The 15,987-nt window shown below is 45.9% G+C and overlaps 1 protein-coding gene across 2 annotated transcripts in view; it reads left to right on the forward strand.

Moving 5' to 3' along the window:
- The window catches only part of KRI1 (KRI1 homolog), a 29,396-nt gene that overhangs the window by 4,208 nt on the left and 9,201 nt on the right, over positions 1–15,987 (forward strand). For both annotated transcript variants that reach the window (XM_077920929.1, XM_028712324.2), the window contains exons 5-16: positions 99–150; positions 561–595; positions 1,478–1,574; positions 3,067–3,144; positions 5,405–5,535; positions 6,128–6,248; positions 6,458–6,553; positions 7,823–7,993; positions 9,965–10,040; positions 11,409–11,521; positions 14,419–14,560; positions 15,781–15,911. In XM_077920929.1, coding sequence (XP_077777055.1) covers positions 99–150; positions 561–595; positions 1,478–1,574; positions 3,067–3,144; positions 5,405–5,535; positions 6,128–6,248; positions 6,458–6,553; positions 7,823–7,993; positions 9,965–10,040; positions 11,409–11,521; positions 14,419–14,560; positions 15,781–15,911 — 1,243 coding nt within the window. The remainder of the gene's footprint in view (positions 1–98; positions 151–560; positions 596–1,477; positions 1,575–3,066; positions 3,145–5,404; positions 5,536–6,127; positions 6,249–6,457; positions 6,554–7,822; positions 7,994–9,964; positions 10,041–11,408; positions 11,522–14,418; positions 14,561–15,780; positions 15,912–15,987) is intronic.

A 15,987-nucleotide genomic window follows, 5' to 3' on the forward strand; every position in this document is an offset into this window, starting at 1 on the left:
GTCTCAAAAATTAATAAAAGATGCATTTAAAAAACACACACGCTTCCCTGCGTTGTACAGGATGGAACGATCAACTCACTATCCCTCTTTTCCTACAGGAAATATGAAGATGAAGAAAACGATGAAGGAGAACCAGTTAAAAACAGAAAGGTGAGGCTGGGAATCTGGAGATCCCTGGAGATCCCCGCCTGAGAAACAGTTTTTATCCAAATGTGATTTTGGTTTTAAATGCAGTGTAAGGTAGTCTCTGTGGGAGTATATTGTATTTAATTATGGGGTATCAGAGTTTTTAGGGGGTTAACCAGGCTGGGATAGCAGGGATAGCAGGCTTGTTGGTTTTTGAATGTTTGATGTAGATTTTTCCAGTTTCGTCGTTCTGTATGGGACAATGACAATAAAGATTATCGTATCGTGAACTGGGGCTTGGTGCATCAATTGCACCATGAGATCTTGGAAAATTGTGCTGTTTCTGGCCAAGGGAATTCTCGGCCCATTCTAGGAAAGGTGCACAGTTGTGGCACGGGGTATTAACCTTCTCCCTCCCCCCCCCAATTTTTCAGACTTACGTAGAAGAGCAGAAGCAGCTTAAGGAGAGGTGAGCTGAGAACTGTGCCGGAGGGGAGAGCCCGACTCGTCAACATAACAGGCTTGAGGACAATATCTCCCCACCCCACTTTTGACATTCCTCTTTGAGTGTGCCATCTTTTTCCAGTAATGAGGTGCACGAGGGATCAGGCCCCATTCCCAAATGCCATACATGGGGGGAGTATGCTGCCATTGCATAATGTGTGTGTGTGGGGGGGGAATCACTGCACGCGCACAGCAACCCCTTGTTGTTTTCAGAAAACAGATTCTGAGACTGAGAATGGGCTCAATGAGCCAATGAGTGGCTCAATGAGAGCCAGTGTGGTGTAGTGGTTAAGAGCGGTAGTCTCGTAATCTGGGGAACCGGGTTCGCGTCTCCGCTCCTCCACATGCAGCTGCTGGGTGACCTTGGGCTAGTCACACTTCTTTGAAGTCTCTCAGCCCCGCTCACCTCACAGAGTGTTTGTTGTGGGGGAAGAAGGGAAAGGAGAATGTTAGCCGCTTTGAGACGCCTTCGGGTAGTGATAAAGCGGGATATGAAATCCAAACTCTTCTCTTCTTCTTCTTCTTCTTCTTCTCCTTCCCTTCTCCTGAGCTGGGCTTTTCCCATCATCCCAACTCCCATCATCCCTAGCTAACAGGACCAGTAGTCAGGGATAATGGGAGTTGTAGTCCCAAAACATCTGGAGGGCCAAGTTGGCCTATGCCTGATCTGTGTTGACTGTCCCTGTGCACTATGCGCACACACAGAAGCAACACCTCTAGTTACAGATTTTTTGGGGTGCGCATGGCACCCCAAAATGAATTAAATCTGTAACCAGCGGTACCACTGTATATCTGAGTTTTTAACACTCTTTCTAAACCCGGCTTTGCCCCCCCCCCCACTATGCAGCTTCCAAAAGTTTGTGGCTGACAGTGATGAAGATGATGATGAAGGTGGAAGCTCGACATCCTTGCTGCAGAAACGGCCCAAAAGTAAAGAGGAGAAGGTGTGTGTGTGTGTGTAAAAGAGGTGCCTCAAATTGAAAGGCTAAGGGTGGCGACTCCTTCACCGTCCCATAGCAGTAGAAGTTGCTTTCCTGGTGATGCTCCAAAATTCAAGCTTGAGCATCAGCAGGCATGCTGTAAGGTGACCCTGGTGATACCTGGCTTTTGGTGGCCCTGGTGAAGACAGCTTTCTTAACAGGAAGCAGGAGGTGAGGGGCTGAACGATGGGTATACATATTTTAATAGCCACTAAACTTTGAAATAGGCACGCAGGTGGCGCTGTGGTGTAAACCACTGAGCCTAGGGCTTGTCGATCAGAAGGTCGGCGGTTCGAATCCCTGTGATGGGGTGAGCTCCCGTTGCTGGGTCCCTGCTCCTGCCAACCTAGCAGTCAAAGTCCAAGTAGATAAATAGGTGGGAAGGTAAACGGCGTTTCCGTGCGCTGCTCTGGTTCGCCAGAAGCGGCTTAGTCATGCTGGCCACATGACCCGGAAGCTGTCTGCGGACAAACACCAGCTCCCTCGGCCAATAAAGCGAGATGAGCGCCACAATCCCAGAGTCGGTCACGACTGGACCTAATGGTCAGGGGTCCCTTTACCTTTAAACTTTGAAATGTGTTTTAATGTTCAGATAAATGTAGCTGCCTTTAGTCAAGGTCAGGGTGGTGCATTGTTGTTGTTTAGATTTATATACTGTGCTTCGTCTTACGTTCTCAGGGGGGGTTCACAGAATAAAATACAGGATAAAAACAAGCACATAATCTTACGTTGCCACCCTCTGGACGACATGTGGAGGAGGCACACAAAGAAGGTGCTAGGATATTTCCGTTCTACCTTAAAAAGGGGACAGGCTGTTGTGTGTCACAGCCTGCGTATTTCCTGTTCACAGGATGTTTCTGTTGTGTCTATGCTTTCGTTTCTCTCTCTGTGCCTGAGACACCGAAGCAGGCAGTCATGTTTTCTTTGTTCTGACCAACGCTGAATAAAATTGTAAATAATGCTCTCCTGCGTGCATCTTTCGCTGTGCATTATCTGCTGATAGAGTGTGCAAGAGCTCTGGAATGTGGGAAGCTATTTCTGGGGCTCGTGTCGCTAATTGAATGATACTGCGTGTCTACGGGAGATCGATGGATCGTCCGGAATCGACGTGGGGCCTTGATGGATGATGTCTCCCTGGCAGTATCCCAACAGAAGGGCCTTGGATGATAAACAGAGAATCTGGGATGGTTTATATGGGGAGGGGCGGACCTATAGGTATTGGGTTCCTGAGCTGTTTAAGGCTTTATAGGTCAGAACCAGCACTTTGAATTGGGACCAGAAGCTAGTTGGCAGCCTGTGCGTTCAGGCCAGGATCGGTGTTCTATGCCCAAGCCAGTGAGCAACCTGGCCTTCAGATTCTGTACCAGCTGAATCTTCCAAACAGTTTTCAGAGGCAGCCCTGTATATAATCCATGACATTGTTGCCTCAGTTCTACCTTCTCTTCTGTTCTCTCAGGAGCATGAGGAGGCAGACTACATCAGTTGGTTAAAAGGTCAAGAGAAGCCACAAGCAGAGGAAGCGCTCCAGGACCTGGTATGTATTTTATATATATATATATATATATATATATATATATATATATATATATATATATATGTATGTATATATTAATTTATATGCTGACAAACATAAAACAACACATAGATGTACAATATATTACAAACAAAATACAAATAATATATAAATGTAAAAATAGAAAAAAGAGAAAAAAGCAAAAAAACATATCTCAAAAATAAGCTATGTGTTAACCTAAATTAGACTCCATTTTGACTTCCTTCGTCCTCTACATGGGTCTAATATCAACCAAGTTAATCTGCTTTCTTTAATCTTCTTCTTAACTTACTTTCTATTTTGATTGTCCTTATTCTAACCGTACATCAGTTTACAGAAGTTAATTAAAACAAGTCCAAGAAGTAAGATGTGGGCATTGCTTCTTCAGATAATCACTATATTTTTTACGATCAGGGTTCTAGCTGCCACCACATCATACAAGAATAGATTCTTATCTTCTCTGGGTATATCTGTATCAGTTATTCCAAGCAATAAGGCTTCTGTTCCCCCCCAAAAAAATAAATCTAAAGATTTTCTTCATTTCTTCAAAGACCAAGTCCCAGAAGCCCTTAACTTTTTCACATTGCCACCACATGTGTATAAGCGTTCCCTCTGACCGGTTGCACCTCCAGCACAAGTTGGGTTTAGTTTTATACATTTTACAGATTTCTGTAGGTGTCAAATAGCACCTGGTATGCAATGGGCTTGGGGACCCGTCGCTTTGGATGACACTGAAAAATGGGCCACAACAATGGGCAGCTGCATCTGGCTCTGTATGACCACTGTCTGGTTTGTGGCTTCTTCCTAATGAATTAAGGCACTGTTTCCCTCAGACCTAGACAAGATTTTTGCAACAGGCTTCCGGAATAGCTGCGACTCCCAGAAGCCCATGATTGGGGTTGCAGTGCCTCTCCCAAGACGCTCAGTGTGCTGGTCTCGGTTTTGAGAGTCTCAAGTTAGCTAGGAGAAGGGATCCGACCATTTGCTGTTTCCTTAAAAGGTAAAGGGACCCCTGACCATTAGGTCCAGTCGTGACCGACTCTGGGGTTGTGGTGCTCATCTCGCTTTATTGGCCGAGGGAGCTGGTGTACAGCTTCCGGGTCATGTGGCCAGCATGACTAACCACTTCTGGCGAACCAGAGCAGTGCACAGAAATGCCGTTTACCTTCCCGCCAGAGTAGTACCTATTTATCTACTTGTACTTGACGTGCTTTCGAACTGTTAGGTTGGCAGGAGCAGGGACCGAGCAACGGGAGCTCACCCCGTCGCAGGGATTCGAACTGCCGACCTTCTGATCGGCAAGTCCTAGGCTCTGTGGTTTAACCCACATTTCCAGCCGCCTCAATAAAGTAACGGAATGGAAACACTCATCTCGACGCAGAAAGGATTGGACTCCATTAATTTCTGAGTCCTGCTAAATCCGCATCTTGAGCGGTTTTCTGCTGAGGCTAGCAGAACATTTTTTTGCATGAGCAGGCGCTTCCCCACGTTGCTCCAGAAAAGCATGTGTCTGCCCCATTGATTGATTGATTGAATTTATATACTGCCCTATACCTGGAGGTCTCAGGGAGGTTCACAGGAAAGATTGCAGCCCCCCCCCCAAGAAAGATCCACATTTTAAAAGGGTACGGGATGTCCATCAGGTCAACCAAAGGCCTGGTTAAAAAGGACCGTTTTTGCCTGACGCCTAAAGGTGTATAATGAAGGCTCCAGGCAAACTTCCCTGGGCAGAGCATTCTACAGACAGGGAGGCCACTGCAGAGAAGGCCCCGTTCTCATGTTGCCACCCTCCTCTGCACCTCTGGAAGAGGAGGCACACGAAGGAGGGCCTCATAAGATTATCCCAGGGTTCGGGCAGGTTCATATGAAAACAGGCGGTCCTTGAGGTATTGCGGTCCTGAGCCGTTCAAGGCTTCATGGGTCAAAACCAGCACTTTGAATTGGGCCCGGAAACTAATTGGTAGCCAGTGCAGTCGGACCAGGATCAGTGTAATATGCTCAAACCGTCTTGCTCTGGTGAGCAACTGAATTCTGCACTAGCTGAAGTTTCCGAACCGTCTTCAGAGGCAGCCCTACTTATAATGTATATCTCACCCTGTTAGGATAAAATGGTCCTTTGGGGGATTTTCTGCACTGTCTCTGTCTTCTGGAGTCCTCTTTGGGTGTGGGCTTGATGGTATGGTGAGCCTTGCTCGGGTCTTGAGGCAAGTGACTTCATTTCGGGTTTCCTCTGTTTCCCCAGGCTCCCCTTAAAGAATACTGGAACGACCCACAACTCGATGAGGGGGAGCGCTTCCTGCGAGATTATATCTTGAACAAGCGCTACAAGGAGGCAGATGATGGAGGGGAGGAAGAGGAGGAGGAGGAGGATGGGTGAGTGCCGATGGGTGGATTTTTGAGTTCCTTAAGGATAGGGCATAACTTTCCCTGGTTTGTCTCCTCCCGTCCCCAATCCAGGAGAAGGTAGATGGAAAGAAAATTTAATTTGTTGAGCTCCCCTCTTCCCCCATTCACTAATAGTGCAAGATGGGCAAGATCTAACACAATGTCACTTAATGGAGGTTGATAATTTCTGGGTATGCCTTCTATAGTGATACCAGGGATAACCTTATTCTTCCCATCTTTATTGGTAGAAATAATTGTTTTTTTAAAAAATAATTCCTCCATGTTCTCATGGTCCAGAGGGTAGTGTTCATGGGTCCATGGGCTAAGTTATTTGCACAGAGTTCTTTCCTCTTAAAGTTTCACTGATTTTCACCAGCAATACCAGGAAAGATCATGCTTACTAGCTGCTTTGCTTCTCAATATTCTCTGGTTGGCCTCTGTTATTTTCTCCTACCGATAGAGAACCTACCTAAGGACTCTATAAAGGCTCTTGGGTACCCCATAAGGGATAAAGAAGCAGTTATTTCTTATAACACTGTCCTTGCGCTATAGTCCTGCTCATGTTCTGCCTTCTCCACAGGCTCCCCGGAGCGCAGCTGGCTATATCGGATTCGTCGGATGAGGGCGAGCTGTTCTTAAAGAAGCAAGAGGATTTCGAGCGCAAGTACAACTTCCGCTTCGAGGAGCCTGAGGCCCAGCTGGTGAGAGGAAACATTCTCTGCCTGCACTGGGAAGTTAGGCTTTCTTCTTGGTGTCCTGGCGCCATTATGTTATGAGTGACAAGAGGGACCTCCTCTCTCTCTGAGGAGACTGGGGTGATGAGAGGGGGTGCTGCTGGGATCTCTGCTCATCTGAAGAACGCGAGGCTGAAGAGTTCTTCTTTTCTCTTCTCCGATACCTGTACCGCCAGATGAAAACATATCCCCGCAACATTGCAACCTCGGTGCGCCGGAAGGACGAACGCCGTAAAGAGAAGCGGCAGGAGACTCAGGAGCGCAAGAAGAAAGTGAGTTCTGCACAGATACGAGCGGATAATGTTCAGCTCTATTGGGCTGCCTAGGAGGGCTGAAACTTTTGCCTATTATTATTAATATTATTATTAGAATTTATATACCGCCCTATACTCGGAGGTCTCAGGGCAGTTCACAGAACAAAATCAAAATATAAAATCACAAAATATATAATCAAAATGAAACCAACAACCCAATAACACGTCCCAAACCCAACCCCCCCCATTTTAAAAGGGCATAGGGCAGGGGTAGGCAACCTAAGGCCCGGGGGCTGGATGCTGCCCAGTCGCCTTCTCAATCCGGCCCGCAGACAGTCTGGGAATCAGCGTGTTTTTACATGAGTAGAATGTGTCCTTTTATTTAAAACGCATCTCTGCTTATTTGTGGGGCATAGGAATTTGTTCATTTCCCCCCTCAAAATATAGTCTGGCCCACCGCATGGTCTGAGGGACGGTGGACCAGCCCACGGCTGAAAAAGGTTTCTGACCCCTAGTATAGGGTGTCAAATCAAATCAACCAAAGGCCTGGTTAAAACGGAACGGTTTTGCGTGGTGCCTAAAGGTGTATAATTAATCATTTCATTTCTATACCGCTTTACATTTTTCAGAAAAAAGCTCAAAGTGGTTTACAAACCTACAATAAAACATCAAAAAAGTAATCCAGAATAAAACGTTACTGAAGAAAGTCAAATATAAATTATACATTCCAAGCAGCATAAATAACGGGAAACTAAAATGTTAAAGATTTCAGAATAAAATATTGCAAAGAAGGTAAACACACATTTAATGCCGCAAAGTTAACCCCAAAAAGTATCTGAAACATTTCAAAAGAAAACATTACTAAAGGAAGTCCAGTATAAAATGCATTTAAAACAGCATAATTAGCAAGGAAATAAAATATAAACGTAGAGGATATCTGCTGCTGTTGCTGCCATTTCTGCCAATGGTGGTTCATGGTGGGCGACAGCAATGGAAGCACAGGTTCAATGACCTGGGTCTGCACTCAGACAGCCGAGATGATCTCTGGTCTCGTCAGCAACCTCAGCTTTTGTAGCTGGAGTCAGTCCAGACCCCGCCCTCCCAGGTCAGGTGGGAAAAGTCCTGCAAAGCGGGGAGCAGGTCTCTCAGGACTCCCAGTGAAGTATAGGCGGGTTCAGGCATGAAGGCGCCAAGCGAACTTCCCTGGGGAGAGCATTCTTCAGACGTGCCGGATGGGCCAAATAACGGCCTTCTCCCGTAATACTGTGCTTTTCCTCACCCTAAAAGGAGAAGGCTCAAAAACAGGAGGAGCTGAAGCAGCTGAAGAACCTGAAGCGCCGGGAGATCCTGGAACGGCTGGGGAAGCTGCGTGAGATCACCGGCAGTGCAACCAGCACCTTCCAGGAAATGGACCTCGAAGGGGACTTTGATCCCACCCAACATGACCAGCTGATGGAGGTGGGTGCATGTTGTATACCAATGCCAAGAGTTCTGGCTGGCAGCCAGAAGACACTGTCCCAGCCCCTCTCCAAAATGGTAGGGCCGTCTTAAGGGTGAGTCAGCTGAACCCCGTTCTCCTGCCACAATGAGAAATTGAGGGAAGTAGATTTGGCTTGTCGTTTGAAAACGGCTCAATGAATTGATTTGAAACTGGGCAGTGCTTTTGCATTCTAGGCATTAACCAACTCTTCTTTTTTTTAAGAAATCATTTTTATTTGATTTTACAAATATAAATTTATAACATCCCAAATGCACATCCATATACAGTGGTACCTCTGGTTGCGAACGGGATCCATTCCGGAGTCCAGTTCACAACATAAGCAGAACGCAACCTGCGTCTGCGCGGGTCGCGATTCGCCTCTGCGCATGCGCGTGACATTTTGTGCGTCTGCACATGCGTGAGCGGTGAAACCGGAAGTAACCCTTTCCAGTACTTCCGGGTCTCCACGGGACGCAACCTGAAAAAACGTATCATGAAGCAAACTCAACACGAGCTATGACTGTATAGAGATTACTCTGAATCTTGAGACTTCCCCCTCGTCCCCTTCATGGGCCCTGTTGTCAACATTTGCAACTGCATATTATTCTATGCAGTCGTACCTTGGAAGTCAAACGGAATCCATTCCAGAAGCCCATTTGACTTCCAAAACATTCGGAAGCCAAAGCGCAGCTTCTGATTGGCTGCAGGAGCTTCCAGCTGTTTGTCCACTGGGCCTGTTAGCCAGGGATGATGGGAGCTGTAGTCCCAAAAGAGCTGGAGGGCCAAGTTGGGCCATCACTGCTTTAGGCAGTAGCCAGTGCTTGAATTGAATTGTAGAGTTGGATGGGACCCTGAGGACCGTCTAGTCCAGGGGTCGGCAACCCGTGGCTCCGGAGCCGCAAGTGGCTCTTTTACACCTTTGCCGTGGCTCCGGGGCGGATACTAGCGAGGGGAGGAGGCGCATTGTGCGCCCCGACACTCCCCACTGTGGCGGGCGCTGTACTGGCTGTGACGTCGCATGGGGGCGGTGCGTGCGTTAGTCACGCACCGTCCTGACGACACCTTCCCGCCCGCCTGCCCGCTACATTGTAAGGGGCATGCACGCTGGTCACTGCATTGAAAGGGGGCATGTACGCTGGTCACTGTTTTGAAGGGGAGTGAAGAAGAACACACACACAAAAGGTAACTTGTTAATTTAACATTTATTTCTATGAGGAGGAGTAATTCTGAGGGGTCAAACAAAGAAATAATAAAAAAGTGACAAAAAAGTTATTTTTCTAATGACGAGTTTTGTGGCTCCCAGTTTTTCTTTCTTCGGAAACGGGTCCAAGTGGCTCTTTTTGTCTTAAAGGTTGCAGACCCCTGGTCTAGTCTAACCCTTCTCCCAGTATGCCCCACGGAGGACCTTAAGGTCCATAAATAGCAACACCTTAGAGGTCCCAGGCCCTAAGGAAGTCAGATTAGCCTCAACCAGAGCCAGGGCCTTTTCAACACTGGCTCCAGCCTGGTGGAACGCTCTGTCTCATGAGACCAGGGCCCTGCAGGATCTGATTTCTTTCCGCAGGGCCTGTAAAACAGAGTTGTTCCGCCTGGCGTTTGGCTTGGAATCAACTTGATCCGCTCCCCCTCTTTCCTTTTTCCTTTCTCCTTCTGTGATGGAACTCCTCTTTGGGGACTTCTCTGGCTTTTTCCTGGCCCACGTAGGACCAGTCTGGATAGTTGGCCTTGGTGAAGACTTGACGTTTTCACCCCCAAAAAAGTTTTTGATTTGAGTTTCTACTGAAACGAGGCTGTATTTTAATGTTGTATTTTAATCTTGTTTTTAAGTTGTATTTCAATCAATTGTTTTTATACCTGGTGTTAGCCGCCCTGAGCCCGGTCTTGGCTGGGGAGGGCTGGGTATAAATATATTTTTTTTATTATGATAATGATTATTCTGTTTCCTACAGAAATTATTTGGGGATGAGTATTACGGAGTTGGTGAGGAAGAGAAACCGCAGTTTGAGGCGGAGGAAGGAATTGACGGTATGTCGAGAAGATGCCCTGGCACGTGGGCAGCATGACCTCGGTCTGAAAACAAATTTGCTTGTGAGGTCAGCATTGGGATCCCCAGTTCTAGAGCAGTCCCCCCCCCCTCCCCTCGACCTGGTGCTGTTCTGGGTGAGGATGGCGGGATCTCTTTGTCCAAACCATCTGGAGGGCACCAGGTTGGGAAAGGCTGCTTTAGAAGGGCACCTGCTCAAGTGGCTTTTAATGATGTGTTTGTGGGGTGTTGCATGAAACTGGATCTACTTTGGCTTGATCCAGCAAGATTCTTGTTAGTCTTCATTTTGGCGCATGGAAGATCTGTTGCAGAACCGGGAGATGTTTTTGGCTGGGAGAATTTTTGCTGAAGAGAACGTGAGTTGGGGACATGAAAGGAGGAAGCCAGGCAAGCCGGGAATATTTTGCAGAAGCTGCCCACGTAATTTGGAATCTGCCAGGAATGTTAAAATGACTGTTGTGCTTTAGATATCCTCAGGAGTCATTTGGTGTATTCTTGCGTGACACTTGTTTCTTTTTTTAATTTATATATAATTTTTATTAAATTTCTGATTTACATTTCAAAATATTCATTTAAACAACCTTAAATCAATGTCTTCCCTTTTTCTCTTTCCATGGTTCATTTTGCATACCACCCATCCTTCATATTTTACGCAAAATAAACCATTCAGTAATCCATTGTTACATCCATCAGAACTTATTTTCACTGTTGAATTTATCTTAATGCTACCAGCATTCTTAAATGAACACAATTTTCACCCATATATTCAGTAAACTTTTTCCAGTCTTTTTCCAGTCTACATTCTTTTCGTTCTCTTATTCTATATGTTAAGTTGGCAAGCTGCATGTATTCCATCAGTTTAAATTCCCATTCTTCTTTGGTTGGGACCTTGCTCGTTTTCCGTTTTTGGGCTGACAAAACACGAGCCGCAGTCGTAGCATACATAAATAGTCTTTTGTGGCACCTGGGAATTTCCCTCTGAATTATCCCCAACCAAAAGGACTCTATTTTTGTTTGTTTTTTGGGAAAGTGCTTTTAATCATTTTTTTCAATTCATTATATATCATTTCCTAATATTTTTTTTACCCTTTTACAAGTCCACCACATATGACAAAACATACCCTCAACCTCATTACATCTCCAGCATGTGAAGCACATTTCATGCCTTCTGATGCCTTAACGGGGGGGGGGGGGGCGACTCTGTTTCCTTATCCATCCCAACTTTGGTTGAGAGATTCTTGGGCATTTCCGCATGCTGGCTCCAGGGTGAGGTTCAGAAAGCAATGGGACCAAAGGAATCATTAGCTTAGAAAGCAAAAATGTCTTTTTCGTCTTCATCCCGAATACAGATGAGTGGAATTGGGACAAGTGGACAGGAGGGGATGGAACTGAAGCAGAAGGTGACCTGGGGCTGCAGGAGGACGAAGAATACCACCCCCACTGCGAGGATCCTGACTTTGTGGTATGTCTGGCTTGCACTCTTAACCAAGGGGCCCAGCTCTGGTTGCTGAGGTGGTGCGGCTCTCAATAATAATAATAATAATAATAATAATAATAATAATAATAATAAAGCAATAAAACATCAAACATTTAAAACTTCGCTAAGCAGGGCTGCCTTCAGATGTCTTCTAAAAGTCAGATAGTTGTTTATTTCCTTGACATCTGATGGGAGGGCGTTCCACAGGGCGGGCGCCACCACCAAGAAGACCCTCTGCCTGGTTCCCTGTAACCTCACTTCTCGCAGGGAAGGAACCGCCAGAAGGCCCTTGGAGCTGGACCTCAGTGTCTGGGCTGAACGATAGGGGTGCAGACGCTCCTTCAGGTATACTTATGGGACCGCCTCTCCTGGTATGCCCCGCAGAGGACCTTAAGGTCCATGAATAATCATAGTTTAGAGGTCCCAGGCCCTAAGGAAGTTAGATTATCCTCCACCAGAGCCAGGGCCTTCTCAGTGATGGCCCCGACCTGGTGGAATGCTCTGTCCCATGTGACCAGGATTTAACTTCCTTCCTCAGGGCCTGTAAGACAGAACTATTCCGCCTGGCTTTCAATTTGAACCTGGCCTGATCTTTTGTTCCCCTTCCTTCCCTCCCCCTCCCCTTTTTGTAAAGATTTCCCCCTCTTGGGATCCCACAGCTGGTTCTCCCCTGATCTTCTCACTGGCCCAAGTGGGACTAATTTAGCCAGCTAGCCCTGGTGATCATCTAATGTTTGTTGGATGGATTTCCCCCCTAAATTGATTTTTTATTTTATTGTTATTTATGCTTTATACCGTATTTTATGCTGTTGGGGGTTTTTTTGTAGCATCAATTAAGTGTTTTAAATTTGTTGTTAGCCGCCCTGAGCCCGGTTTCCTGAACTGGGAAGGGCAGGATATAATAATAATAATAATAATAATAATAATAATAATAATAATAATAATAATAATTAATTCTACTGGGCCGAGCCATTTAGGGCTTTAAAGGTCAGCACCAACACTTTGTACAGGGACGCGGGTGGCGCTGTGGGTAAAAGCCTCAGCGCCTAGGGCTTGCCGATCGAAAGATCGGCGGTTCGAATCCCCGCGGCGGGGTGCGCTCCCGTTGCTCGGTCCCAGCGCCTGCCAACCTAGCAGTTCAAAAGCAAGTCAAAGTGCAAGTAGATAAATAGGGACCACTTACTGGCGGGAAGGTAAACAGCGTTTCTGTGTGCTGCGCTGGCTCGCCAGATGCAGCTTTGTCACGCTGGCCACATGACCCGGAAGTGTCTCCGGACAGCGCTGGCCCCCGGCCTCTTGAGTGAGATGGGCGCACAACCCCAGAGTCTGTCAAGACTGGCCCATACGGGCAGGGGTACCTTTACCTTTACCTTTTACCAACACTTTGAATTGTGCTCGGAAACACTTTGAATTGTGCTCGTGCCCGTTCATGCACTGCAGCCATGGATTGGCAGAAGATTGTACCCGTGAAGGAGAGGGCAAATAGATGAGGGAAAGCCACAGTCTCTGGTCAGTGTGCCCAGAAGGCTCCCTGCAGATTTGAGGACACTTAGCAAAAACGGTGACATCTAATAACTTAATGGCTAGAGGTGGGGAAAGGGGGCAGACTTTGGGCAACATCTTTCATAAGATGATGACAGGATTTGATGCATTTTTGGGTGCAGCTGTCGCATCCAGGCTTTCCTCCCTGAAGACTGGGAACATATTTAATGAAGAGCGGTGAAATCTGGATTTCCTAGGAGCCTTGCACAACCATAGGGGTGCAGTTGGCATTCTGTATGCTGAAGTGAGCAGCAGGAGAGATGCTCGTGCAAATATGATATGATAATGTTTATTGTCATTGTCACATAAAGAACAACGAAATTGAAAATCTACACCAGACATTCAGAAACCAACACGCCTGCTATCCTACCCTGGTTAACCCCCTAAAAACTCTGATACCCCATAATCAAATAAAATATACTCCCATAGGTAAAGGTAAAGGGACCCCTGACCATTAGGTCCAGTCGTGGCCAACTCTGGGGTTGCGGCGCTCATCTCGCTTTATCGGCCGAGGGAGCCGGCATACAGCTTCCGGGTCATGTGGCCAGCATGACTAAGCCGCTTCTGGCAAACCAGAGCAGCACACAGAAACACCGTTTACCTTCCCGCTTGGGCGGTACCTATTGATCTACTTGCACTTCATGCCTTCGAACTGCTAAGTGGGCAGGAGCAGGGACCGAACAACGGGAGCTCACCCCGTCGCGGGGATTCGAACCGCCGACCTTCTGATCGGCAAGTCCTAGGCTCTGTGGTTTAACCCACAGCGCCACCCGTGTCCCAGAATATACTCCCATAGAGACTACCTTACACTGCATTTAAAACCAAAATCGCATTTGAATAGAAACTGTTTCTCAGGCGGCTAGTCCTAGTCTTTATAGCCCTGTACCTTCTTCCAGAAGGCAAAAGCTGAAAGAGATCATTTCCGCGGTGCGCACTATCTCTGCAGGTTTCTTATGGCACCTGGTAGCATAGATTTGATCCAAGGTGGGATGAGCGCACCCAATTATTCTCTCCGCAGTCTTTACAACCCTGGACAGCATTGTTTTTCCCCTGACCGTGCAGCTCCCAAGTCACACACACAGACCATAAGTTAATACACTCTCCACAGTACAATGGTAAAATGCCATCAACAGGTCCTTTGAGAGGTTGTTTTATGGGGGCAGGGGCTGGTGAGTGATAAGCAGCAGCTTCTTGCTCTATATCTGGTTGTGTTCCCTGCGTGACTTTTGGCACTAGGGAAGCAGGGAGGTTTGCTCTGCTCTCCTCCTGGGGTTTGCGATGCCCGTGTGAAATGACGCTTGCTTTTTTCTTCTTCTCCCCTCCACAAACCACCTCTTCAGATGGATGCCGATTACGACCCCACCCAGGAGCCAGGCCCCTCCAGAAAGCAGCGGAGGCTGGAGGTTCCCCTTCTGGGCAAGAAGAAACGCAAGTCACATTTTGCAGAGGCTGTCAGTCGGGAGAAAAAACCCTTTGACCCCGGTAAGGATGGTAATAATAATAATAATACTTATAATAATTTACTTATACCCTGCTCTTCCCAGTTCAGAAAACCAGGCTCAGGGTGGCTAACAACAAATTTAAAACACTTAATTGATGCAACAAAAACCAGCATGAAATACAGTATAAAACGTGAATAACAATAAATTCAGAATTCAAAAATCAGTTTAGGGGGGAAATCCATCCAATAAACATTAGATGATCACCAGGGCTAGCTGGCTAAATTAGTCCTCTTTGGGTGATGGAGGCTTCAGTAAGAGAGTGAACGCTTCTGGGCATTTTTCAGCTTCCATGTTTAGTGAAAATCTTGCCCAGCCAAGCTTCTTTCTCCTCCTCCCCCCCCCCCTTTTTAAAAATTATTTATGCTTCTCTGGTTTATACATTTCATTAATTTCACAATCATTTTAACATTTCAAAATCTGACTTCCTTTTGTTCCTTAAATTTATTTTTAATATCTTCTGCATATCCAAATTCACCTTAATTTGCTCGATTATTTATCTACTTTAAATACTCTTACAAAACTGCAGGTTATTACAATAATCCTGTTGATGTTGTTATCTATTTAAAATTTACCTGTAAATATTCAATAAACCATTTTCATTCTTTTATAAGAAGTTTGCTATCTTGATTTCTTATTATTCCGGTAAGTTTCACACTTTCTGCATATTCCACAAGTTGTTGTGTCCATTCTTCCTTTTCTGGGACTTCTGCTTCTTTCCATTTTGGGGCAGGTAACATTCCTGCTGCTGTAGTAGCATACATAAATAAATTTCTTTTTATTTTATTTTTTAAAATATTTTTATCAAATTTTATTTATCAAATTTAAATTCAAACATTAAACACCCACATCATCATTTAAGCTTCTCTGAATCCTTCGACTCCCCTCCACCCTTCCATGGTTACAATTATCAATCTTTTTTCCAACTGCTTCCTTTATATTCTCTATTTTTTTAAAAGAAATAATCCATTTTTACCATAGTTTTTTGTACATTACAAGCATTACTGCAATCCTGCCAAAGTTTTTAACTGTTTACAGTGTTCTCTTAAATACATTGTAAATTTTTTACATTGGGGGGAAATATGCATCAGTAAGTTTCTATATGATTTAGGTATTTCTGTCCCTATAATTCCCCAAAGAAAAGCTTCTGGTTTTTGCTTTGTTTCTTACAAAGATTATTTAAAACTCTCTTTCTCTTTGCAGAGACAAAGACCTTTGAGCAGTACCTAGATGAATTCTACCGCCTGGACTATGAAGACCTGATAGGGGACCTGCCTTGCCGTTTCAAGTACCGAACTGTGGTCCCCTGCAGCTATGGGCTCTCGACTGAGGAGGTAGGTAACTTTACCCTTTGGCAGAGACTGAGGCGGATTTCTTTTCTCCCGCTGGGGTGGGGAGGACCGTTGTCTG

Source organism: Podarcis muralis, chromosome 17 (genome assembly GCF_964188315.1).
Source record: "Podarcis muralis chromosome 17, rPodMur119.hap1.1, whole genome shotgun sequence".
Lineage (NCBI taxonomy): Eukaryota > Metazoa > Chordata > Lepidosauria > Squamata > Lacertidae > Podarcis > Podarcis muralis.